Below are 24,860 nucleotides of genomic sequence, written 5' to 3' on the forward strand. Positions count from 1 at the left end.
TTAGGTGCCATCCAGCCGAGTTGGTCCCGGAGATGGGAGACATGATCAAATTTACGGCGACCGAAAATGACTCTAGCGGCAAAGTTAAGAATTTTCTGAATGCGATCGAAGTTCTTTTGGCTACCATTACCAAATACGGAGAGACAGTACTGGATCCGTGACATGACGAGAGCCACCACTAGTGTCTTGGTGACACCGTCGGGGAGGTAGTGGCGGACATGGGAGAGGCCAATTAGGAGACCCGTGCATCGGCGACTGAGCTCGGACACATGCGCGTCCCAGGACAGGGTGCCGTCGAAGATAACGCCCAGGTTGCCCACCTGCTTGCATGGCACTAGTTTGGTGTCGCGAAAAGAAACGGTGAAAGCAGGTATGCTTCTCAAATTTTGCCGACTGCCGAAAACCATGAGCTGAGTTTTAGCAGTGTTTACTTTAAGAGCATTTGCACTGAACCAATGGTCGAGAGACGCCAGTGACGCTTCCAAGCGCGAGATGAGTCCCCTAAGGTCGTTTAAAGGGCCACTCACCAACAATTGAGTATCATCAGCGTACTGGAAGACTGCTGCATCCTCAGAATAAAGTGATAGATCATTGGAAAATACCGTGAAGAGTAAGGGACCGAGTGCCGAGCCTTGAAAGACGCCCATAGAGTTGGGGAGAGGTTGTGATAATACCCGGCGACCGGACTCGTCCTTCAATGACACACTCTGTGTGTGACCCTGGAGATAAGCGGCGAACCAGGATGTCTCTATGCCGTGCATTGCCAATTTAGCGAGTAATAACTCATGGTTGATGACATCAAAACATTTGCTTAAATCAATAAGGCATAGCATAGAGACATCCCCCCTATCGGTGGCGGCCAGGATTTGGTCACTGACGGACAGAAGTGCTGTCTCAGTTGAGTGCCGGGGTCGGAAACCGTGCTGGGTATTGGCCAGAAGATGGTTTTGGGAGAGATAGCGATAGAGCTGTTTGTGAATGACTCGCTCGACCACCTTCATAATGACAGGTACTAAGGAGATAGGTCGGAAATTAGTGGGATCAGATGGGTTTCCAGACTTGAAGATGGGGTGAACTATAGAGTGTTTCCAATGAAAGGGGATATCGGACCTTGAGATGCAAGTGTTAATGATGTGAAGGATAACGTCACCGATAGATGGGAAAGCAGTTTTCAGCATGCGAATGCAGACGCCATCAGACGCACAGGCGGCAGAATTGCGCATATTGAAAACGGTGTGACCGAGTTCACCGAGAGAGATAGGTCTGGGCTTAAATCTACCGGTTACGACACGCGGCAAACGGCCAATTTGCTCAACAACTGGATTTTGGTCACGGATCTCTGTAGCGACGCGGGGACCCACAGAAACGAAAAAAGAATTTAAAACGTCAGCCGATACATCAGGTTGAACACTAGGTCCGTCTTTCTTACCAGCCACAACCGACCTAATACTTTTCCACACCTTGTTGGGACCCCGCCCACTAATCTCTCTGTGAAGTTCGCCGCGTCGGTCTCGTCGCACTGCGGCCCGGACAGTTCGGTTTAAGTCTTTGTAAACCTCCGACTTTCTACCGAACTGCTGTAACGCGGTACGACGTTGATCCATGATTTTAAGTGTGGCGGGGGTAACTGGTGGTGCTGTAGGATTACGGATGGTAATATTCTTTATAGGTGCGTGATCGTCAAAAATCGGCAGAAATACAAAAATCGGCAGAAATATGGCTTAAGTCGGGATAGACAGGGCACACAGAGTGGGCTTGCCGGAGTTCAGCCCGCTCGGGCCCAGAGTAATCACCATTATATAAATGGATTCACTGCTCGGGCTTAAATCGGGCTAACGCCAATCGTCGCTCAACTAGGGCTAAACTACGGCTGTCCGGAGCTCGCAGAGCGGGCATACCTCCGGCAGAGCATGGGCTTTAGTCGGCGTTTTTGTGTCATACGCCGACTTTAGCCCAAGCCCTAGCCGACTTTAGCCCGACTAAAAATCTCGGGCAATCCGCACTTGAGCCTGCTTGGGCCCGGAGCAAAATTGCTGGCTGGGTAGGTGCCTGATGGAGATATAATCTCAATCTAGACTTCTTGGCATCTTAACATTTTAGCACAAATTTATTTTGGAAACAATTTAATATCTAAGGACAATGAGCCGTTCCCTGTTCATGACACATTAAAATTGAATTATCATTTTCAACCCTTGCACTCAGCTATTATCTGCCCAGAAAATTGGCAACAGAGTGCAAAATTAATAAAATGTGGTGTACCATCACCTCCCTTTGGTTAAAAAGCCACTGTTTTGAGCTATGCATCAGATGTGTGTTAGATGCTATTGCATCTAAACTGTGTGTATGATAAAATTACTTATGATTTGAAGTTTGTCTGCAACACTTTTCTCAGTTAATTTTTACATCAATAATGATAACTGTTACACATCAAGGATTGATTAACAGTGGTGCATATCAAACCCATATTAAAACTCGCTGCAAGACCATCAACAAAGGAAAGCGGAGACTTACCATACTGGTTGTGGTAAATCTGCTGAGGTCCATATCTTGGTGGATGCCTTGATCGGTTCAATGGTGGCTGCTGCTTGCCACCGAGGTAGCTCATCTCAGAAAATTGAAGTGGTTTCTCTGGGCGCCGACATAAAGCTGACTTTCCTTAGCTTTGTTTACAATACAATTTTCTCTTCAACTGTAAACAAGTACAAATTGCAGTTTTATCATGGCGCCCAGCACATACGAAAATCATATCATGAGCAACAGTTTCTCATCCAGTTTCTTCTAAAGATATCAGCGCTGCACGTATATATCAGCAAAGAAACTTAACAGCTATTGCACTAAAAATGCAAGCTCCAAATGCAAAAGACCCACCCCCGTTGCACAGAGGACAACTCAGAGAGATCTGCAACTCTGCAACCAACTCTGCAACAAACACAACGAAGACCCTAACTTTTGCTCAATGATAATACTCACAGCTATCGCTAACAGTATGGAATGCACATTTGACCAGTGATTTGATGACATTGCGACTTTTCAGCTAGCAGCTGCTAGCAGTGGCAAATCCCGAACACAAGCAAATGAACGGCGCGTCAGCGCCAATGCGCATGCGCAGAAAAACAATAAGCTACTAAATCAAAACTATCCAAAATTAATGTTAAATCATCTTTCATTTCGCCTTCAGGGCAAGCAGATATGTAACAACTTTTTTTTAGAAGCTGCAACATCAAAATGAAGTGTATTAGTTATCTTGAGGTACAGAATCATGAGTGAACCTTTCTGAAAATATTCATTTTTATGGCGTCTGCAGTGCAAAACAGGTCAGAGGGATTGAAGCGGAGGGCTCGTGACCCTATCCTAACATTAGGTACCCATTAGCGATGTCAATTGCAGAAAATCTGAGAAGCGAAACCAAGCCAAATACCAACCAAAACCGTTAGGAAATACCGAAACCGAACCAACTTGAAAACATGAGCGAAATACCAACTTTTTACCGATTGTTCAACCTTTTATACCCTAGTAAAGGTTCATAATACCAGCAAAATACCAAATGCATTAGCCTTGAAAAAAAAAACAAATACCAAGTTGGTATCGGTATGGTATCGGTGTACCAAAAAGTTGGTATCCGATTGGCATCTCTAGTACGGCCATAGGAACAGTCTGAACTCTGAAGAGGGCTTTTAAGAACCTTTTGGATCCCATGTCGTTTTCAAGGATCCCAACGACTACCCATGACCGTCTCTTAAAAGACCTTTACGACACTCTTGAGTGAAAACGCCATAGGGGACCTAGGCCGTGTTCGGTCTTGGTGGACGCGTTTGAAACTTTAATGCGAACTCTTCCGCTGACCCGGAGGCCGGAATTGTCTGATCGGACGGCCTGAGACCGTACGGGAATCGGAAACTTGCGTACCAAGCTCAGCTAGCGTAGGCCTTACTGGTTACATATAACGGCTGCTGTCAGTCCGTCTAATTGAAACGTCGGAGCTTCGATATAAAAAAACTGGTTGGTCGGGTCATGAACGAGGAGGCCGGCCAACGCGACGGTCACCGCCTACTTGTGGGCCCAGTGAGGGGGAGGGGGCAATTGTATCAAATGCATCCCCAACAATCCTCCGATGAATCGATACAAATTTACTGTTTCCCTGGAATTAGCTCTCGCCCGGTGAGGGGTTGATGCAGCCCCCCAAGGTTTTTCGCAAATAACGTAAAAACAACGCCGCCAAATTTGGTTACCTAACCCTCTGGGGCAACCTTTTGGCACCTATCCTGAAAATTTCAGGTTCAGTCTTTCAGGTCAGGTCACCAGGTCACAAAAACCGGTACAAGATCAGAGTAAATTTGAGCTAGTTTATTGGGCAATTAAATGATAGAGTTTATCATTGATAGCGTCAGTGCCAGGGGCGCGGGAACTACTTTCAGACTGGGGGGGGGGGGGAGCACACCATAATAGAGATCAACCTAGGGTAGGACCCCCTAATATAGTTCTCTCACCGGTTTTAAGCCACTATTCGTCCCTGGGCTTTATGTAACAAAAAAAAAGAAGAAAACATTAGCAAAAAGTGCGGTTCCGTCTCAAAGTTATGGGGGCACCGCCCCCGCGGCCCCAGAGAAGAGGGGGGCAACACTGCCCCCCCCCCCCGATTCCCGCGCCTATCGGTGAGTGCAATGTAAAGTAATCTTAAGTGCAATGGCACATTAGCGCTACCAAATTTCAGACACGACTTGGGGCATTTATGTTTCACACTACCTGGGAGTTTTAACCCGCGACCTGGTGGGGGGGGGGGGGTATTTTTTGCCCCACCTCCAGACTTTTCGCTATATCTCCAGAACCGCTGCGCCGATCGTCACCAAACTTTCAGTACCCTCCCGGACATCAATTTTACACATTGTGACCAAAAATTTTTTCCAAAGGCTATGATAGGTTGGCCGAAAATGACGTCAGAGTGACGTCATGTTCTGCCGTTTTCGACCCAAAAAAGGGTTTCGCGGGAAGAGCTGTCAGGCCTATAGATTTGCAAATACAGAAAAATGATAAAGACATAAAAGATGTAGAATCAACAGGGCTACAAAACTGCTATCTCGGATTTTTGAAATTTTTGGATTTTGACCCCCAAAAATCAAAAAGTAATTTTTTTGGATATAATAATCGAAAAATCCAAAAAGTTTTTTGAATTTCGCAAAAACCGGAATATATGTGATAGTCCTTACCGCCTTCCATCCACATACCAAATTCGAGATTGATACCTCTTTTTTTGGCGAAGTTATAGCGAAAAAACTGTTTAAAATTGATGACGTCAAATTTTGAAACTCAATTTTTAGCAATTCTAGACCCCGTAGAGCAAAACAAAGACCACCATTAGACTCCCCGTGACGAGCTGCATCGAATCAATACCCATTTTACGCAAAACTATCAACTTTAAAATTTGACCTTTTTTGGCATGACCTTGACCTGACCTTGACCTGAACTTCACCAGAAAGTGGCCTAAGCCGTACCTGATAGTCTTATAACCAACACCATTGAGTTGGAAATGAAAAATTGGCCATAAAACATGCATCACACAACCTTAGTAAAGTTGGGATCATGTGACCTGACCTGTGACCCTTGGTGACCTGACCTGTGACCTGACCTGGTATTATCAGTGACCTCTAATAGCAACATATCTACTAGGCAACTGACGCCCTATCGCTGATTCTCGACAAAATGCGTTTTCCTCGGTGTTATAGCGCATTCCCTAGAAGACCCGTGAACGGTGAAACATTTCATCTTTGACCTGACCTGTGACGTCATCGGTGACCCCGAGGTCAATGAAATTTGGTTTCCCTCGACAAATTTGACAGGCCTTTCGAACGCCGTTTGAATTTTGCGGATCCGTCCAGTAGTTTCGCAGATACGAAGGGGGGCAAAAAATAGCCCCCCCCCCCACCAGGTCGCGTTATAAACAGACCCCACCAGGGCGCGGGTTAAGTTCCAGTGACCTCAGGTCGGGTCACAAGGTCAGAGAAACCGGTACATTGTCAAAATGGCACTTAAAATGAGCAATTTTGTTCATGAAAACTAGAGTTCTTCATCGATTTGAGTCAAACATGCTATTTGAGGACATGCTAAGGCCATCGAGTGCTATATCATATGCAACACAGGTTTTTTGTTAAAATCGGTGGACCTGAGGTCATCTAGAGGTCATGACAAATTTTAAGGAAATTTGCCCGAATGGGTCTAAATTTGTAAGGATGAGAGATTTGTGCTCCTGGCTGGACGGACGGCTGGACAACGACGGAATGCGGCTGCACCAGTGGCATTCAACTGCAAGCCTGAAGCCTTCCATCGGTATATAATCACAGAAGCGGCAAGCTTCAATCCACAGATGCATGGCATCACTGGCGGATCGAAAAAGGCGGTTTCGGACCCAGGAGGCATATCACCAAAAACATTGAACTCATCATTTCACACAACTCCTCGGATTTCGATTCCTTTACGAACTCGTACAGTTTAAAACAAACTTCTCCCAATATAAGTTGCTGTGTTTTCCTTTTACTCTAAAAAAAAACGTTTGAATTTTCGTCGATTGCGGGTGCGGGGGGGGGGGGGGTCGTCGATTGCGGGTGCGGCCTCCCCTGGAACCGCCAGTGCATGCCATGATGTTGATTAGCGGGTTGTAATGATCGGTCTTCCGTTCACAGTTCCGTCGTTCCGGGCTGATTCGATTCGAATGTAGTCGGAGAGTAACTAGGTAGCCAAAATCTAACCGATGTCGAAATTTCTTTGCAATAAGTATGCCCCAGTCAAGATTCTCAGCTCCAGTGCGTTGAGCGTTCCATATATGGGTACTGATCTTCCCTATTCAAATTCAGTATGAATGCTTGCATGGATGGCCAGGTTTTCGCGGGTTAAATGTCGGATCTGTTCACTCTGTCGGCTGTCACCACAGGTTGCAATACTGCCAAGTCTTGGCCCGGGTCGGGTCCGCGAGCCCTATCAATGCCTGATTTAGTCTTAATATCTATTATCTATGCTTATTGAGGTCTTACAAGTTACAAGCATAACCCCAATGGCGTTGTGCTGTAACAGTAAATTACTGCATTTTAAAGAGTAAATTATTGTATTATAAAATCTAACATTCAAGCCCTATTAATATATTTCGGATGGAAAGGGGTGGTCATGCGTCCTTCTATATACCCTGGGACATACTTGTCTAAATCAAGGTCATACTTATGATATAAGTTATAACCCAGTTATAACCTATTTAATTTCAGGATAATTTCCCGGCAGGATTCCCGGTTCCAATTTCCTCGCGCGGCGCCCAGCTGATCGAACATATGATCGCAGCGCATGCGCAGACGTAACAAAGCCGAAAGCATTTCGGGCAGTGGCGGCGCGGCGGTTATTTGCTGTCGTAAGAAATTCCTCATTTAATATTTTAAATGTCAGAGTCACAGTCTTCCCTTCTTCTTCGTAAGCAGCTGGCTGGTACGTATATTTTTAGTCGAGGTTCTTCTACAGAGCTCACTCGTTACAAAATAAATGATGATTCTTTGTGCGTCACGTTCGCCGCCCATGTTGTATTTCAATCTTGTTTGGTGATAATTATGGTTTTAAGTCATTAAATCGTCTTCATTTACAGTAAATCTTCTAAATTTTAACATCTCTCATAAATCTTTGATATACTTCTCCAGGAGCAGTATTGGTATGTTGATTTGGTTATGACTGAAAATATTGCGTATCATACTGGCTACAAGTCTGTCAAAAATTGCTTAAAATCAACTATTGAAAATGAATTACTCCATTAATGGTGCTTCTGTATTCAGAAACTGCACCCTGCTCCAATATTTTCATTAATGTCCTTCCCATTCACAGTTTATTGTGTGTTTTAGTGTTACGTGTGATGTAATTGTAGAAATCTGAAGCCAGCAGTTTTTATCAATATTATTTTGTTTTGTGCATGTCAGAAATACTAAGCAACATACAAGATATTAAATTCAGTTAAAAGATTATCAATTACTTGCAGTAAGGTGCATTGTGAGTACTTGTAAAGCAAAAGTAATTAATCCACAAATATTATTTGGTGTTGATTGTTTGCATGCTTTGGTAATGCATCAGTCACTTTTAAAGTGACTTTTTTAAGGAACTTTTCTTCTAAATATCAGAGCTTAACAAATAATAAAAAAGTATTACCCATACTGAAAAGTGATGTTTTTTTAAGGAATGTTTACAGGCAAGAACAAATTTTTTTTTGAACTTTTTTATTTGTGATAGAATCTATTATAGGTATTCATGATGGTAATCAGGTGAGCTGAAGGTCACCATTGCTAATTTTTGTAATTGATATCACCAAAGCTATCTGAGATTTTATCAACATTTTTTGCTCATGCCTGTAGCCTGATAAGAAAATTGTCATCAATCTTGCCTCTGAAACCTTCTTTTTCAGTCTAGCTGCTACTGATAGCTTGAGCATGCAAAACCAATTCATTAGATAGGTTAGGTCACATTGTCAACTTGATTTAACAGCAGTTTTTTTATAGAAGCCCAGTGTGTACCACAAAGAGGAATAAAAATATTGAGTTCTAGGATTTTACCTACTTCAACAGTACTCACTTGGTACTCATGCCTGACTCAATAAGAGCCCTTCAATTGAAGTTCCTTGAGTGAATCATAAGCTCTTGCAATGCTAATCACCAAGCTAAGTGGGTGGTCTTCGCCTGCTGGCTGGTGCATACTGGGGATTCTGATGTTTTGGACTGCATCTAGGGAGCGATAGTGGGCTGTCCCAACACAGTGTGCATCATTGTATGTTGTAGGGCTCTGGTTACAGCTGCATCCAGTTCCCTGGAAATGTGTGATTTTCACTTGCTTATATGACAATCATTTTTACTTTAAATTCTGTATAGTGGCATGAGTCCAGTGTTTGAGAAGTCTTGTTTCAGTATCAAACAAGGATAAAATCTGACTGTAGAATGACTGCTATCAGCCTTATTTTACAGCATAGAATATGGCTATAGTATAGCTGCTACTAACCAGAATAATAAGGGACAAAATTTGGCTGCTTTTAACTGGATTTAACAGAGAACAAAATCGCCTTTAAACAGCTAGCTTTAAGTACTAACCAGATTCAACCATCCCTGGCCAAGAGGGCATTTCTATGGTGATTTTTCACTATGGGTTGAAATCTTGAAACATAATAGGAACAGTATAGAGCTGACCTATAGCATATCAGGCCTTTAGCATTCAAGCTGGTATTTTAAAATCAACTGCCTTTTTAGGTCAGGTCACTGAACTTATCTTTGTTCAATCCAAAATGCTGCAAACTGAAAATTTATTCAGTTCAGTCCTAGATTTTTACAGTTAAATGAAAAATTCAGGAAATGGCTAGCTCCAGAGTCCTTAAAAAGTATCATTATTTATTTTTCAATGAGGGTCACCTGAGGTCAGATTGTTAACATGATTTCAGCTGCCCATTATAAGTCATTGGACCTAGTGGAGGAAATGCAGGAAATGCTTATGTAGCGCCGGAAGTGGCCTTATCTATCTCAACAATTGTTAATCTTGAATCAATGTTCTAGTCAAGAGTTTTACTGATTGCATTATAGACCTTGCGAGTTGCGATCGTGACCTTGCAATAAGTTCGATTGAGGTTCAGTGGAGTTTTTCGTCCATAACCCCGGTCAAATTGAGTCAGAGAGTGGAAAAGGCAACAATGAACTCAGGATGAACTGCCGAATCGAATACTTATCGTTATGATCTTCCTGGACAAAGTTCATTACCAGAGGCTAATTTTCGAACAGAAAAATTGCCAGATATGGGAATTTTTAGTGTGAAATCGCCGAGGAGTGTTGCCAGTGACGCGAAAATTGCTGCTGATGTCAACAAATATTTATCCGGCCTAAATGCTTTTTTTAAATTCAGTGTTTTTCCCGCTGTTTGGCAAAACTAGTGGGTGACTATTAGGAATAAAGGTGACCGCGGCCGGCGACTTTTTTCTATTATAAACTGACCTCTTGCTGGTCTTAATATGACCTTGACCTCTGGTGGGCAATCACGTTGACACGTTTTCCTAAGGCAGCAAGTATATCGTTCGACGGATCTGGATTTGATGAGTGCGATGCTGCCAAAACCGTGGCTCTTCGATCATGTTTGATAAAATCATTTAAAAAACACTGTATCCCTTCTTCTGACCAGATCCAGAGCTGATAACCAGCGGACCTGAGGCCTTAAATTTGGGTATCAATAGTAGCTGCGTTTTTTCTTCAATAAACGCATACGCGTTTTTCGCCGAGACTCCTGCTAAATTAGGGGCGAAGCAGAGAAAGGGGGTCGTACTCCCCCTCGGCAGGGGCTTTGTAGAAAACCGATAGGTCTGGGGAGAGTTAATAGCAAGAATTAAAGGGACCCTCCCACCTCCAAAAAAGTTAATGAATTGGCATGAAAGTGATGTCGCTCGATTCAGAAAGAGCAAAAACGAATATCTACCAAATTTTACCGAAAAATATTCACCGGTTTTCAAGATATTATACTTTTACTTTTGTTTACTTTTTTGGGATCTCCGCTGTTCCTAGCGACTTCATTTTGGAAGTGCGGCGTTCGCGGCATATGTTACGCGCAAATAGCATATATACCACCACTGCTTCACAAAGATGTTAGTATAAGGTTTTAAAATCGTTAGATCACCGCTGACGTCACAAATTCTAAGGGGGCATCTCAATGCATTAGCCCCTTAGAATCCGAAAACTGCAAGTTTGAAATTCCATATCTCCGAATTAAAGCATTTTTCGATGTTGTGAGTGCCCAAACCGGTATTTGCAGGCCATGGCCACCAATTTGGCTATCTCAACTCAAAACTAATGTTAACCCTATTCCTGGCGGGCTCCGCCGGGACAAGAAACTGGCGGGGGGGGGGGGCCGATTCGGCCCCCCCTGAGATCTCGAGAACGAAGCAAGATAGCGACAAGCGGTAAACGGCATCGGATACGCACGGCCAAGATCTACAATTTTTACTAAGGTCATTTTCAGGTCAGGTCAAAGATGACGTCACAGGGGTCGAAAAAGTCAAAATGGCGGCGCTAGATATGGAGAGAGTTTTTCTCGAATAACTTTCGAATTAGTCAAGATAGGAACAAACTAAGGGCATCATCGTGATCCTCTCGTCAATCCGCATCGAATGATATATATGTTGACCTCGAAAGGTCAAGGTCAAAGGTTGACCTCAGGTCACGTGACCTCGAGGTCATCATGTATATCATTCGATGCGTCTTGACGAGCTGAACACAATGAGACCATCCACGCGTCTGTATCTTGTTCCTGTACGGAGTTATTGGCCAAAAACCTTTGGTGACCTTTGATGACGTCACATGACCTCACAACTGCCCAACAGCAAAACAGACCTCAAGGTAGTGAAGGTTGATCGTATATGAAGTCATGTATGGTATATGGGGCCATTCCGACCCGTTTTAGTGGTAAAAACAGGGAGTTGATTTTTCCCCCATTGACTTATAATGGGGAGGTCGCGAAATTGACCTGACCTTAGGTCACCGATATCAAAATTCCGAGATATACAAATTGCACATACTGGTACCCTAACTAAACCCTGAAGAGAAGAAATTGATCGGTCAAAAACTAGCTCTGGCGTGATTGCAAACTTTTCTGAGGTAGGGTCACCAAACCGCCTCTGGTGACCTGACCTGAGGTCAGATCAACTCAAAATTTTCAGACATGTTGCGTAGAAGCCTTTTAGGAAAAGTCAGAAAATTTGAGCTTCCTAGCTCAACGCGTTTGGGAGAAATAACCAAAAAACCTCAGGGGGGGGGGGCTCCTGAGCCCCCCCCCGCCAGGAATAGGGTTAAGGTGGGATGGTCACTTTAAACAAGCCTGTTGTCTGTTTCACTGATGCATGCATTGTTCCTAGAGCACCTCGTTCAACCAGGCTGTGTCTTGCTGGGAGTGTGGTAGGTAACTGGTAACAACCACTAACAATGTATACTTGTTTCAGAACTGAACAAAAACCCCGTGGATGGGTTCTCAGCTGGCCTCATCGACGACAATGACATCTTCAAATGGGAAGTGCTGATCATCGGCCCCCCGGATACACTGTTGTAAGTAGCACCAGCATCAGGGTGTAAAGTATTAGTGGTTGTATGGAGCACAAGCATGATAGTGTCACAAAAGATTGTGGACCTGAAGCTCGTTCTTCTTGTATTGTTCGATTTCGTGAAGACTGTTTGCTCGTATTCAGGCTCGTCATACGCTGTCTTTTTTAAGTTTACTGTTTATTCAATATCAGCACATCATATACATAAAGGGCACTTACGACAGGCTGATCAGGGATCTCTCGGACCATGCTCTCTCCAGCAAGTATTCATCGCCGAAATCTGCCACGGATTCATCGCTTTTCATAAGGTTCACAAAGGTGCCGTCATACGCTGTCAGTGCCACCGAAAACAATTCACGATGTGTATGAAATGGGGGCGCAGGTTACCCCCGCAATCCGGCGGGCTCCCGAAACTTGGCATTTGTATGACATGACATTTTAAATACCTTTGATTGCCCCACTGTCGTCTTCAGGAGCGTGACAATCGTTTATGTTACTTTGGTGTGGTCATCTAACACTATATACATGTGTATTACGTGACCTATGGTAATTATGAAATTTCCCAGCAAAAATTCGGTGGTGGCTGCTGGTGACGTTTTTACTGATGTGTTGCATACCACCTTTTTCAGTGAGGGAGGCTTCTTCAAGGCGCACCTGTACTTCCCCAAGGAGTACCCCCACCGTCCACCTAAGATGAAGTTCATCACCGAAGTCTGGCATCCGAATAGTAAGTGCCTAACTAGCTAGAGTAACTAGGGTGACCGGCTTGTCTTGTTACAAATACGACATGTTGTGAGACATGAGATATGAGTTCCTCATGCCAGAGACCATGACAGTGAACGCTATTTCGCAAAATAAAACTTCTGCAAGGTTTTCGTATAGGATAGGACCCAGTACAAAAGCCTAGTATAGAGCACACCGGCACCTTGCGGTAAAACGTAACGCAAACAATCGACTCATTAGGAATGATATCCCAAAGTGATTTGCTACAAAATTATGTCCGTTTTCTGAGTACCCTCAGCATTTTTAGGTCTTTTTGCTACGCTGAACAAGCAACGATGCCTATGGTAACCGAAATAACGTCGCACCAATATAAATTGAATTGTTAGCATATAAAAGCTGTAACGGAATCTCCGTCGTTTTCCTCAGTCGAGAAGAACGGTGACGTATGCATCTCGATCCTGCACGAGCCCGGCGACGACACGTACGGCTACGAGAAGGCCTCGGAGCGGTGGCTGCCCGTGCACACAGTGGAGACCATCCTCATCTCCGTCATCTCAATGCTGGCCGACCCCAACGACGAGAGCCCGGCCAATGTGGACGCCGCCGTGAGTGTTACAGGGGCCGGGGGGGGGGGCATCGGGGGAGTATGGGAGGGGTAAGGGAGGGGTAAGGGACGTCGCCGTGTTACAGGGGCCGTGGGGTGCGGGTGGGCCATCAGGGGAGTATGGGAGGGGTAAGGGAGGGATAACGGACGCCGCCGTGTTACAAGGGCCGGGGGGTGCGGGTGGGCCATCAGGGATGGGAGGGGTGAGGGGGGGGGGCAATGGCTGCCGCCCTGGAGTGCGTTAACCCGCGACCTGGTGGGGGGGGCTATTTTTTGCCCCCCCCCCCTCCAGACTTTTCGATATATCTCCAGAACCGCTGTGCCGATCGTCACCAAACTTTCAGTACCCTCCCGGACATCAATTTTACACATTGTGACCAAAAATTTTTCCAAAAGCTATGATAGGTTGGCCGGAAATGACGTCAGAGTGACGTCATGTTCTGCCGTTTTCGACCCAAAAAAGGGTTTCGCGGGAAGAGCTGTCAGGCCTATGGCTTTGCAAATACAGAAAAATGATAAGAACATAAAAGCTGTAGAATTGAAAGGGCTACAAAACTGCTATCTCGGATTTTTGAAATTTTTGGATTTTGACCCCCAAAAATAAAAAATAGATTTTTTGGATATTACAGTCGAAAAATCCAAAAAGTTTTTTGAATTTCGCAAAAACCGGAATATATGTGATAGTCCATCTCGCCTACCATCAACATACCAAATTTTAGATTGATACCTCTTTTTTTGGCGAAGTTATAGCGAAAAAACTGTTCAAAATAGATGACGTCAAATTTTCAAACTCAATTTTTAGCAATTCTAGACCCCGTAGCGCAAAACAAAGACCATTATTAGACTCCCCGTGACGAGCTGCATCGAATCAATACCCATTTTATGCAAAACTATCAACTTTAAATTTTGACCTTTTTTGGCCTGACCTTGACCTGACCTTGACCTGACCTTCACCAGAAAGTGACCTAAGCCGTACCTGATAGTCTTATAACCAACACCATTGAGTTGGAAATGAAAAATTGGCCATAAAACATGCATCACACAACCTTAGTAAAGTTAGGTTCATGTGACCTGACCTGTGACCCTTGGTGACCTGACCTGTGACCTGACCTGGTATTGTCAGTGACCTCTAATAGCAACATATCTACTAGGCAACTGACGCCCTATCGCTGATTCTCGACAAAGTGCGTTTTCCTCGGTGTTATAGCGCATTCCCTAGTAGACCCGTGAACGGTGAAACATTTATCTTTGACCTGACCTGTGACGTCATCGGTGACCCCGAGGTCAATGAAATTTGGTTTCCCTCGACAAATTTGACAGGCCTTTCGAACGCCGTTTGAATTTTGCGGATCCGTCCAGTAGTTTCGGAGATAGGAGGGGGGGGGGGGGGCACAAAAATAGCCCCCCCCACCAGGTCGCGTTATAAACAGACCCCACCAGGGCGCGGGTTAAGCTCGTCGTCCACAGGTTAGGCACGCACTATTACGCGCTGAATTTTACATTGGAATCTGTGGACTGCACGTCGGCTGCAGTTTCAGCGCTGAATGCGCGGCAAAGCGCAGTCAGCTGATGATTCGGCGGCCGTTCGGCGCCGAATCACGCGCTTACGAATTGAAATAGGTAGTTCAACTTTTCAGCGCGTGCTAGGCTCATAACGATTGCGCGCTGAATGCGCGTTTAACCAACGGACGGCCAGCTTTACCCTCTGATTCGTGTTACGCTTCCATGAGGGCCGGGATGTGGGTGGGCCTCATACTGTTACGGGTCGTCCACGGGCGGTCAGACGACCGCAGCGCCGCCTGCAGGTCAGATTCCAAACTAACAGCGAGCCGAAGCATTGATAGACGATTTTGTTATTGAAAAGCTCACACTTGTGTAAAGGGGAATGTAAAACAAAATGTAAATACAAAAAGGGCAATGTTTTACTCTTAAAGTTCACACACTCTTCATTAGCTGCAACCTTTGGAGGGACGATCATTGTTATAAACGCTTGCAGACGGATAAAGTAGTGGGCTACTGTTGAATATGTAATAAAAACTGAGCCCACTGTCCCATACGGTACCAATGAGATCACATGACACCAGGGAAAGTCTCCAACACTTGCACGCAACAATTTTGTAAAGACATACTCAGCCCGAAAAAGTTATCGGTTTGGTCATTAAAAGATGTTTGTTGACTGATCAGCAAGTGGCAATTGTATATTTTCAGTCATTAACCCGCGCCTTGCTGGGGGGGGGGGGGGGTGTTTGAACACCCCCGCTTGTGGTTTTTCGCGAATATCTCAAAAACGGCGGCGCGGAGCGCCGCCGTTTTTGGTACACCTTATCATAAATCAATTCTACACATGTTGTGAAAATTTCAGACCAAGGTCATTCAAGGTCAGGTCACCAGGTCATTTGAAGTGACCTCACCTCATAAAAAGTTTCAATGTCTGTCATAGCTACACCGAGTGACCGATCGCTTTGAAACTTTCAGCGATTGCTAAGAGCAATAGCATGTACAAAATGTATATCTCAGAATTTTGATATCGATGACCTAAGGTCAGGTCAATTTTGCGACCTCCCCATTATAAGTCAATGGGAGAAAATTGAAATGCGCCTCTTTTGGACAAAAGACATTATAAACACTCCCAAACACCGAATTACAAGTGGTTTAGACACACTGAACATGAAACTGGTGTCCGTGACCCTTGTTTATGCCCTGAGGTCATCTTAGGTCACGAATGATGTCTAACAGTTTTTCGCAAATAACTTTTGATAGAGGCATGCTAGAGCGATGAAAACGCTCTAGATGTGTTCAGCTCGACGATACGGATCGACTGATATGCAACATGACCCTTTCCGGTCAGGTCATGACCTTGACCTGAGGTCAAATTTTCAAGTTGACCTTTCAAGGTCAAGTTATAGTTCATTCGATGCGTCTTGACAAGAGGAACACAATGCCGGTAAAAGTAAGCTCGTACAAGGCTTAGGTCAAAAGTTATTGCAGAAAAACTGTTTCCGAAAAAATCGGCTATTTTTGCAGTTTTTGCCCCCTGTAGGCAAAACCGTTGACGTTAGGTCAAATCTGAGAGAATTACTCAGAAAGGGCTTTAATAGGGCTATCGAATGCGCTTTTCCGCGGCGCTGTAGCTCTATTGGTTCTCGAGTTATGCGTTGGCTTCTTGGAAATTTTCGACATTCGACCTGGAAATCGGCGAAATTTTGCCTTCAATGACCTCTGGTGACCTGACCTTTGACCTGACCAAAAAATTGACCAAAGTGATTCCGTCATTATTTTTGACGCTCTTTCGAACGCCGCCTTCCGCGTATCGCTACGTGGCCCAGGAGCCGAGTTACAAGGGGGGTGTTCAAACACCCCCCCCCCCCCAGCAGGGCGTGGAAATCCAGGACCCCCAGCCGGGCGCGGGTTAAACAGTCTAGTTTTCTACTGCAAAGGTATCTTTCAGGCACATTCTTGATTCTATGTATCAATCGACGTACACAAACATCAAAATTTATATTTAACCGGTGACATACTAGGACATTGTCAAATTCAATGTCTTAATTCAATTATACAAAAATATCACATTTACAAAACTGCAGTTCATTTCCGGCCGGGCACATCTGGTCGACACGCAGTTTTGGACAGTCACCAATACCTCACACAATTCTGACCAAAGGCCATACACTGTGTCTTAGTTCCTCATCTTTATACTGAACTCAGCTGCGATTAATTGTGGAGCTGTCCAGCTGATATTTCTGTTCTTTGGTGAGCGCATTCATCGCCGTCCATCGCAGTGTTGAACATACCTCCATGGGAGGCAGCAGCTATCCGGTCCACCTCCTACCACCAATATTCAACGTTCAGTCCATTACCACCGTGCGGCTAACACTAACGGACGCCAGGAGCCGGCCGCTGAACGGAGCTGTTCCGGGCGGCCGTCTGGGTCAGCGCGTCACCGACAGCCAGCCGGCGCTGCAGGGTAGTGACCTTCCTGGACAGGTCGCCCACACTGACCAGCACCGTGTTCAGTTTCTGACAGAGCGCGACGGTGGCGTCCCGCTGCGCCAGAGCCTCCTTCCGCCAGCGCTCTCGGCGGCGCTCGGCCCGACCCGGCCGGCGGGGCGGACCCGTCCCCGTCCCCGCCACGGCCGCAGCGTCAGGGCTGGCACCGAGGCGGTCCCCTGTTTTCCGGACGCGTGGTGTGTCGGTTGGTGGGCGAGGCTGTGTGCTGGATATCCGACTGTCTTGTGCTGGGTGTTTGCTGGCGGTTGCCCTGTCCGACTCAGGTGGGTTCGGCACCGGCTTTGCCTGTCCCTTACCAGCTTTCGTTTTTCCGTCCACTGCGTGCGCCGGCTCCGGTGTTGAACTAGCCTGTCCTCTGCCTTCTCTGGCTGCTCCACCGTCCACTGCGTGCGCCGAGTCCGGTGCTGGCCTCTCCTGTCCTCTGCCTTCTCCGGCTGTTCCACCGTCCACTGGGTGTGGCAGCTGCGGGTCTGGCGGCAGCCGATCTGTCTTAGAGCTCGCCGTTTGGAGGACACCGCCCGGAGACGGCGCGGGCGGCGCTGCGACAGCGGAGGACGGCTCAGCCCAGGGGGCCCGCTCTGGCGGACTGACGCCGGAGGGCGTCTCGGCCCAGGCTGCGCGCGTCAGCACCAGCAGCTCCTCGTCGGTGACGGAGCTGGGCCGGCTGAGCTCGGCCAGCAGGGCGTCCAGCAGCCGCTCCAGGTGCTGGTCGGCCGGCTGCTGCTGGCGGCGCCGCAGCAGCGTCAGCAGACCGCGCTGCATCCAGCCGCGCGTCTGCAGACCGCTGGCCACCAGCGCGCCGCCGCCGGACGGCCGCAGGTACACGGTGCGCCGCTCCGGCCGGCTGTTGGGACGGAACACGGCCGGACTGAGGTCGTCCTCTGGCTGCGGGTCCAGCGTCACGGCGCCGCGCGCTGCGGTGAACCCGCACTGGGCGCCGGCGGCCGGCGCGCGCAGCAGCGGCAGCACGGCGGCACGCTGCTGCTGACGGCGCAGCAGCCGGCTGGGCAGCAGGGCGCGCAGCAGCGTCGAGCGCAGCACCGTCTCCACCTGCAGGACCTGGACGGCCGTGTGGCGCAGGCTCTGCAGTTTGGCCTCGCGGAACACGCCGCGCGTGTCGGCCACCGTCATACCGATCAACAGGTTCACCGCCATGATGGACATGAGCGCGATGAAGAGCGCCAGCAGCGGCCCGGCGCTGGCGCCGAACCCCGAGCCCAGGAAGACGTCGTCGTAGTTGTACTCCCCGACCATCATCATGGTCGTGGTGATGTGGGAGACTGGCAGCGTCATGAACGGACCCCAGACATCGTCCTGGCCGGTCGACGGCGCGCCCAGCAGCACGTGAAAGCCCACCGCGAACCCGATCACCAGCGGCGTCAGCAGCAGCACGAACAGCATCAGCCGGCGCGCCGCGCTCACAAACATGTTGATGTAGACGCCGAAGGTGGGGAACCGGCCCAGCATCAGCGTGAGTTCTAGCCAGGCGGTTGGCAGCGTCCACGCCACGGTGTGCTCGAGCCAGTGGAAGCGGTCGCTGGTGCCGCCGTGGGCCGCCAGCAGCGCGCCAATGAGCATCAGCAGAAGCACCTCCACCCAGTTCTCGAAGCTGCGCACGTACTGGTGCGGGTCGTGCACCACCTGGAAAACCTCCCGAACGGCCATGATGGCTGCCAGCGGCGCCACACCGACAGCCAGCGCCGTTTGCGCTCCGTCACTGGCCCGTCCGAGGCGCGCCCAGCAGTAGCCACTGACCATCAGAGTCAGCGCGGCGCACAGCGCCAGGTTGACGTAGTACAGGTGACGCACGCGACACCACTTGGCGTGCAGGAACGGCTCGACGGCGTCGTGTTTGAGCAGGTGGAACTGCTGGCTGGCCACGACGGCGGCCAGCAGACGGTCCTCGGTGGCCGGCGAGCCGCCGCAGAAGGCCGAGAACGTCACGCTCACCTCCAGCGTGCTACTCTCGAGCGGCGCGTCGTTGGTGGTGACGCAGCTGTCGAGCGCGGCCGGCACGGCGTCCGGCGCGCGCTGCAGCAGCGCCAGCAGTGTGGCCGCGTCCACCGCGGCGCCGGCGGCCAGTAGCGGTCGAGCCGTGTCCGGTCCGGCGGCCAGCGCCAGCGGCGGCCGACCGGCGCTGTTGGCGCGCTGCAGGCAGGCCGGACTGAGCCGCAGCGCCAGCAGCGTGGTCAGTCCGCTGCCCGACTGGACGGCCTCGTGCAGTGGGCTGTTGCCGGCCGAGTCGGCGCGGCCGCAGTCGGCGCCGAGCTGCGCCAGCGCGGCCAGCGCCGCCGCGTGGCCGGCGCCGGCGGCTAGGTGACAGGCCGAGCGGCCGGCGCTGTCCGTCTGCTCCAGATCGGCTCCGGCAGCCACCAGCAGGCGCGCCAGCCGGCCCGTGGTGGTGGCGTCCAGCCGGCCTGCGGCGGCCAGCGCGTGCAGCGCCGTGCGCCCGTCGGGGTCGGCGCGGCGCGGGTCGGCGCCGCGGCTCAGCAGCAGCGCCGTCAGCGCCACGTCGCCGGCGGCCACGACAGCGTGCAGCAGCAGGTTGGGTCGGAACTGCGTGACGCCGCGCCACCGACCCTTCAGCGGCACGGCCATCAGCGGCGCGCTGAGGTCGGCGCCGCGCTCCAGCGCGCGCACCGCCCGCCGCCGGTCGCCGCTCATACAGGCGCGGAACAGCTGCTCCTGGGGGCTGAGCGCGCCGCCGACGGCGCTGTCCAGCTCGTCCCGACAGCGGCGGCCGGCGGTGCGCCGCAGCGCCGGAGCCCGCTGCATGACTCCTCCGACACCAACCGAAACACACTACACACTCTCAGACAGGTCCGCCGCCTCCACTGTCACTCTGCGCGCCTCCTCGGTCGACTGATGGCACGCTATCGGCGCTCCCAGCGCAAATTGACACGTACCGGCCTGACTCAGTCGCCGCCGCGCCGGTCTATCGAACCGTTATCGTGTCGCGTTTGCTCTCCATTTCTGTCGGTACACTGATGCACGGACCACTTCATACACTCGGAACTACGCTGATCGGTCTGTGGGTTGGACGCAGCACACACGTGTAAGGCTGTGTCGGGGGCTGTGCCATATTATGCCAACTAGTTACAAGGCCGTAGCACCACATTGACAGACCCAGCTGTCTAACATGTATCAGTTGTTCGCATTTTTCGTCCTTATTCGCATGGCTTAACGCCGACCTTTGCTTTTTCGAATGTTGTGTAGGATAAGTAGAGACCTTTTGCTTTATGAACTGCGAGGTCGCTGTCTTTGGACCTGTTCATTGCTCGTTTTCTGCTCTTGTCTGTCCTGCTTCTTCTGGCCGTTCCTGCTCAGTCTCTGCTCCCTTCCTTGTCCGCCCCTTTTCAGTCTCGGTCGTCCATGCGTCTCTCCGCCAGTGCCGCTTGTCCACCGTGGCCTTCCGTCAGGTTACCGAACCAATGAGCCGGTTACTATCATTCGCCACTCTGAACTGTCACCACTGTTCCCGTCACACCCGCCGCTATCGGCCGGATACCATCAGCTCCGCCTTCTTCCGCAGACACTCGGATGTCATTTCAGTTACCTGCTTATCGTCACTGGACACTGAATGGAACGCCACCGTCACTCTCTCACACTCGTCAGAATTGACACTGAAGTCTCCGGAACACAATCCACCGTTACGCCAGGATGCCATGTCACGCGGCGGTGTTTGCGTCTGACAGTGGGGGCGAGACTACCGACCGTCTTGGCATGCCTCCCCCGCACGCCTCGCCCCTCCCGACTGGACAAACACCTCACCGGGCCACGCGGACGATTGACGCGCAAGGTCGAGCAGAGTCCGACTCACACGCAGCGCCGGGCCGGAGTGTGGAGGAGTGCGCTGTGCGAGCCGGCCGCACCGTTAGGCGCCGCCGGGTCACGGGAAGCGGTAAATGGGGAACCACCCACCGTCTGTTTTGTGGTACTTACCGCTCACTAACTTACCAGGCGCTGACGGACGGACACCGCCATTTCTGTCGGTGCTGTGGGGTCGGACCGACGGCAGTATGCTGTGCGCAACGAGAACGTAGAAATAAAATGGCGGAGGTGTTTCGCTAAAACTCTAGGGGAGAGTGGGGTAATTTGGCCGGTGGTGTAAATTGGCCGCCCCCACCTGCACGAAAGCTGATAAAAGTGAATGAAATAACTTTGGTCTCTATTCATTTGTCATCGGCAGAACTAACTCGAGGACAAATTTCAAAACTTACCCCCTTTTAGTTTTATTCAAAATTAATAAAACGTGAATTTCGTTAGAAAATGGTAACATTTACTTCCGTTTAAAAATTTGTATAACATGTAGTATTTGGGCTGTAAACGAATTCTAACATTATAGCGCCATTCTTGAGGGTGTTCAGCGGTTCCAAGAACAATTTCATCTAGTTCTGTACAGCCATGACAACTTTATAGACAAAAATTTTCAGAATGACAATGTGGGGTTATTTGGCCGGGTCTAGCGGGGCAACTTGGCCGGTGCGCTCAGAGTCACTATGCTGGGACGGCCGTGTTGTCATGGTCAATTATACCATAAAGGACATAATTCATGACCAACTTTGACTACCTTGATGCCATATTTCCTATTGGACAGCTGTAAGGGCATGTGACGTCATCAACGGTTACCTAACGCTTTTTTTGCTAATAAATACTTACAGAAAAAAGATACAGCCGCGCAAATGGTCTCATTGTGTTCAGCTCGTCAAGGCGCATCGAATGATATACATGATATACATGATGACATGATGACTCACGTAACCTTGAGGTCAAGCGACCTGAGGTAACGTGACCTGAAGCCAACCTTTGACCTTGACCTCTCGAGGTCAACCCATACATGTTTCGATGCGGAATGACGAGAGAATTACGATGGTACTTTTAGTTTTGGCCTAGCTTGATTACTTCAAAAGTTATGCATAAAAAACTGTCGTCGCATCTAGAGCCGCTATTTTGACTATTTTCGACCCCTGTGACGGCTGAGTCAACCTCCAAAATGCTTCAAATGCGTCGTAAGACACGCGTCATTGCTGAATGTGAAGCTGACTCGCCTATAACAAAAATCATGGCCTCAAACTAACACCGGCCAAATTGCCCCACACCCCCGGCCAAATAACACTGCTAGTGGGGCAATTTGGCCGCTTTGCAGGCCTTTGTAATACGTCACAATTTCAATATAAGTAGTTACTATATCATTTCAAGTTTACTGTCCAGTAAAGTAAAATGTATGCCACACCTGTCAGCGTTGAGAAAATGCAGAAATGTGTTGTCATTTTTTAGTTACATCGTTTTCTAAAAAAGCGGCCAAATAACCCCACTCTCCCCTACGTAATTCTCTTCCAATGCAACATCGCATGAATTTCTTTAACCAAATTCTCAGTATCATGCACGTAGTGCTGTCTGGCGGTCATGCTTTTGATAAACAGGATCTATTCAGGTCACCAGTGTGACTTCATAGCTGGAGTAGCCAGTTTTTAACGGATCAGGGCGGGCAACTGTAACTCGCAGCTGTTCGCTCCTGACCTACTGACCCATGACGATTAACTTTTATGATTAATTAGATAGACAATAAGCTGTTAGAGACGAGGCGCAAACCAAGTTCTTTCGAGATAATTTATGCCAGGTATCGGTGGATGCTTTTGCGAACGAAGTTTTATTTGTATTTTTAGGTACTAGACAGGTATAAGACGAAAGACCTTTCTTGTTCGTGCTAAAGTGTTAGCCTCAGGGTCACAATCGTAGTTCGCTATGCTACCGGAAGAAGTTTGGTTAGGTTTCCCACTGCGTGTCGTCGTCTCAGAACGGATATTTTGACGGTCGCGTCCCCTCTGCGTTTACTCTGACTCGATAGGCACTCGGTAAAGTCAACCTATATGTGAATTCTGACCAAGCCGAGCACCAGTCGAGCTTGGAAGTCCTTTATGATAGACGCTGTGGATCAAGGGACCTGTGTTGTTTGCCGGACTGATATTGACGGACTGTGGGCAGTTATCAAACCTGTGGAATAGTATTGATTGACCTGCGGCCTGGTTTTGAGGGATTGTGATCTGATACTAACCGACATTTCTTTGTTCCGTTGCAGAAAGAGTGGCGCGAGGACTTTCCCAATTTTAAGAAGAAGGTGGCGCGCTGCGTGCGGCGGAGTCAAGAGGAGTGCTGAGTGGTGTTGCCGGCCCGAGGACCTGCTGCACTGGTGCGTGTCCTCCCAGCCGGCCAGCCGGCGGTGGCGGCAGGCGGGTCCCGTGCGCCGATCCCGGCCCCGTCCGACCCCTGTATATTGTACCGTCAACCATGTGTCAACGCACGGAAACATGACGACCGGTGAATTAGCAACGGTGCTGAAATTTTTAGTCTCCTTTGATCGCGAACACGCTGGTAGGTACCCCAATGTGATTCCGGGTTGGTGAACCTCCCGTTAGATTTATCGCGTGGTTTCTTTTTCACGGCTCCGCTGAGTGTTAAATCGGCTGTGGAACATGCGTGCTGCGTTGGCCGGAAATGAAGCAGCTCGGAGGATGGTCCCGTGTTTGATGTCGTTGAACGTGTTGCAGGCGGCCCCGTGGAACTGCGCTGTGATAGGACGATCGCCGGGGCCGGGCGGACCGGCCGCCGCTCGCCCCTGGTCGCTGGCTAGTAGTCGGGGCCCGGCGCGCGACGGCGGCAGGAGGACCGTGCCGACGACCGACGAACCGACGGACTACGGACCGACGTACGGACGCAGGGCGGAGGACGGCGCGGACGGAGACGGACGGCGGACGGAGGGGACGGCACGGCGCACGACCGGAGCCACGGCGGAGGGTCAGGGACGGGACAGCCGGGAGCGGTGAGTGGGACAGCTGGGACGGAGTGCGGGGACGGACCGACGGAGGGGGCAGTGCTGGGCGGTCCGGCAGGCGGCCGACGGGCGGTCTCGACCGCCGGCGCCGGCCAGCCGACTCGTCTTCTCGCGGCTCGCCGGCCGCCTGGTGACGGCAGCCGTCACTCGAAACTGTGGACTCGGCCGCCAGATGGCAGTGAGCGTGCGGTGTGGTGAGTGCCGAGCGCGTGGCGTCGTCTTCTTACCTCAGTGTGGGTGTGAGTGTTCGTGTCTTGTTGCGTGCTTATTTCGCCGACTGGGGAGGGCTGGTGGCCGGCAGGCTCGGATTGCTGAACAGAATCATCAGGCGCGATCTGTGGCATAAAATAATCTCTGCATTTGAGCTCGTTATTGGTCGTTTTGGTTTGGAAATAAATAGAAAGGTTTACGAGGAAGGTAATTGCTCTCGCCTACCCTTGCCGCATGTGTACATGCCTGTATGTAGTGGGGTATTTTATTTTCGGTGTGAATAAAGTAAGAATTTGTTCTTCCTACTGTAAATCGCTATTGACAAAAGCCTGGGTTTCTTCCGTTTCCTCTCTTGATTTGTATTATGTTATACTGATGGCCTGTGCCTTTCTCATTCGGTGGCAGAGGCT

General features: G+C 49.4%; 3 protein-coding genes across 3 annotated transcripts in view; 1 reads left to right on the forward strand and 2 right to left on the reverse strand.

The window, feature by feature from the left end:
- Positions 1 to 2,924, reverse strand: part of LOC122366921 (eukaryotic translation initiation factor 4 gamma 1-like) — a 31,502-nt gene extending 28,578 nt beyond the window's left edge. Inside the window, exons 1-2 of the mRNA XM_043339589.1 lie at positions 2,869 to 2,924; positions 2,512 to 2,689 (exon numbers count right to left, since the gene is read on the reverse strand). Of these exons, the coding sequence (XP_043195524.1) occupies positions 2,512 to 2,605 (94 nt within the window). The 5' untranslated portion in view covers positions 2,606 to 2,689; positions 2,869 to 2,924. The remainder of the gene's footprint in view (positions 1 to 2,511; positions 2,690 to 2,868) is intronic.
- Positions 2,925 to 7,313: 4,389 nt separating this feature from the next.
- Positions 7,314 to 24,748, forward strand: LOC122366923 (ubiquitin-conjugating enzyme E2 G1-like). Its single transcript, XM_043339591.1, has 6 exons — positions 7,314 to 7,461; positions 11,975 to 12,077; positions 12,703 to 12,800; positions 13,223 to 13,401; positions 23,488 to 23,598; positions 23,957 to 24,748. The coding sequence occupies exons 1-5, from the start codon at positions 7,416 to 7,418 to the stop codon at positions 23,563 to 23,565; spliced, it is 504 nt and encodes a 167-aa protein (XP_043195526.1). The 5' UTR covers positions 7,314 to 7,415; the 3' UTR covers positions 23,566 to 23,598; positions 23,957 to 24,748.
- On the reverse strand, positions 16,815 to 20,383 carry LOC122366922 (transient receptor potential channel pyrexia-like). The gene has a single exon (XM_043339590.1). It carries the CDS (start codon positions 20,181 to 20,183, stop codon positions 17,274 to 17,276), a length of 2,910 nt encoding a protein of 969 aa, XP_043195525.1. The 5' UTR covers positions 20,184 to 20,383; the 3' UTR covers positions 16,815 to 17,273.
- Positions 24,749 to 24,860: the final 112 nt, after the last annotated feature.

The sequence above is a fragment of the Amphibalanus amphitrite genome, unplaced genomic scaffold (assembly GCF_019059575.1).
Source record: "Amphibalanus amphitrite isolate SeventyFive unplaced genomic scaffold, NRLGWU_Aamphi_draft 000839F_arrow, whole genome shotgun sequence".
Lineage (NCBI taxonomy): Eukaryota > Metazoa > Arthropoda > Thecostraca > Balanomorpha > Balanidae > Amphibalanus > Amphibalanus amphitrite.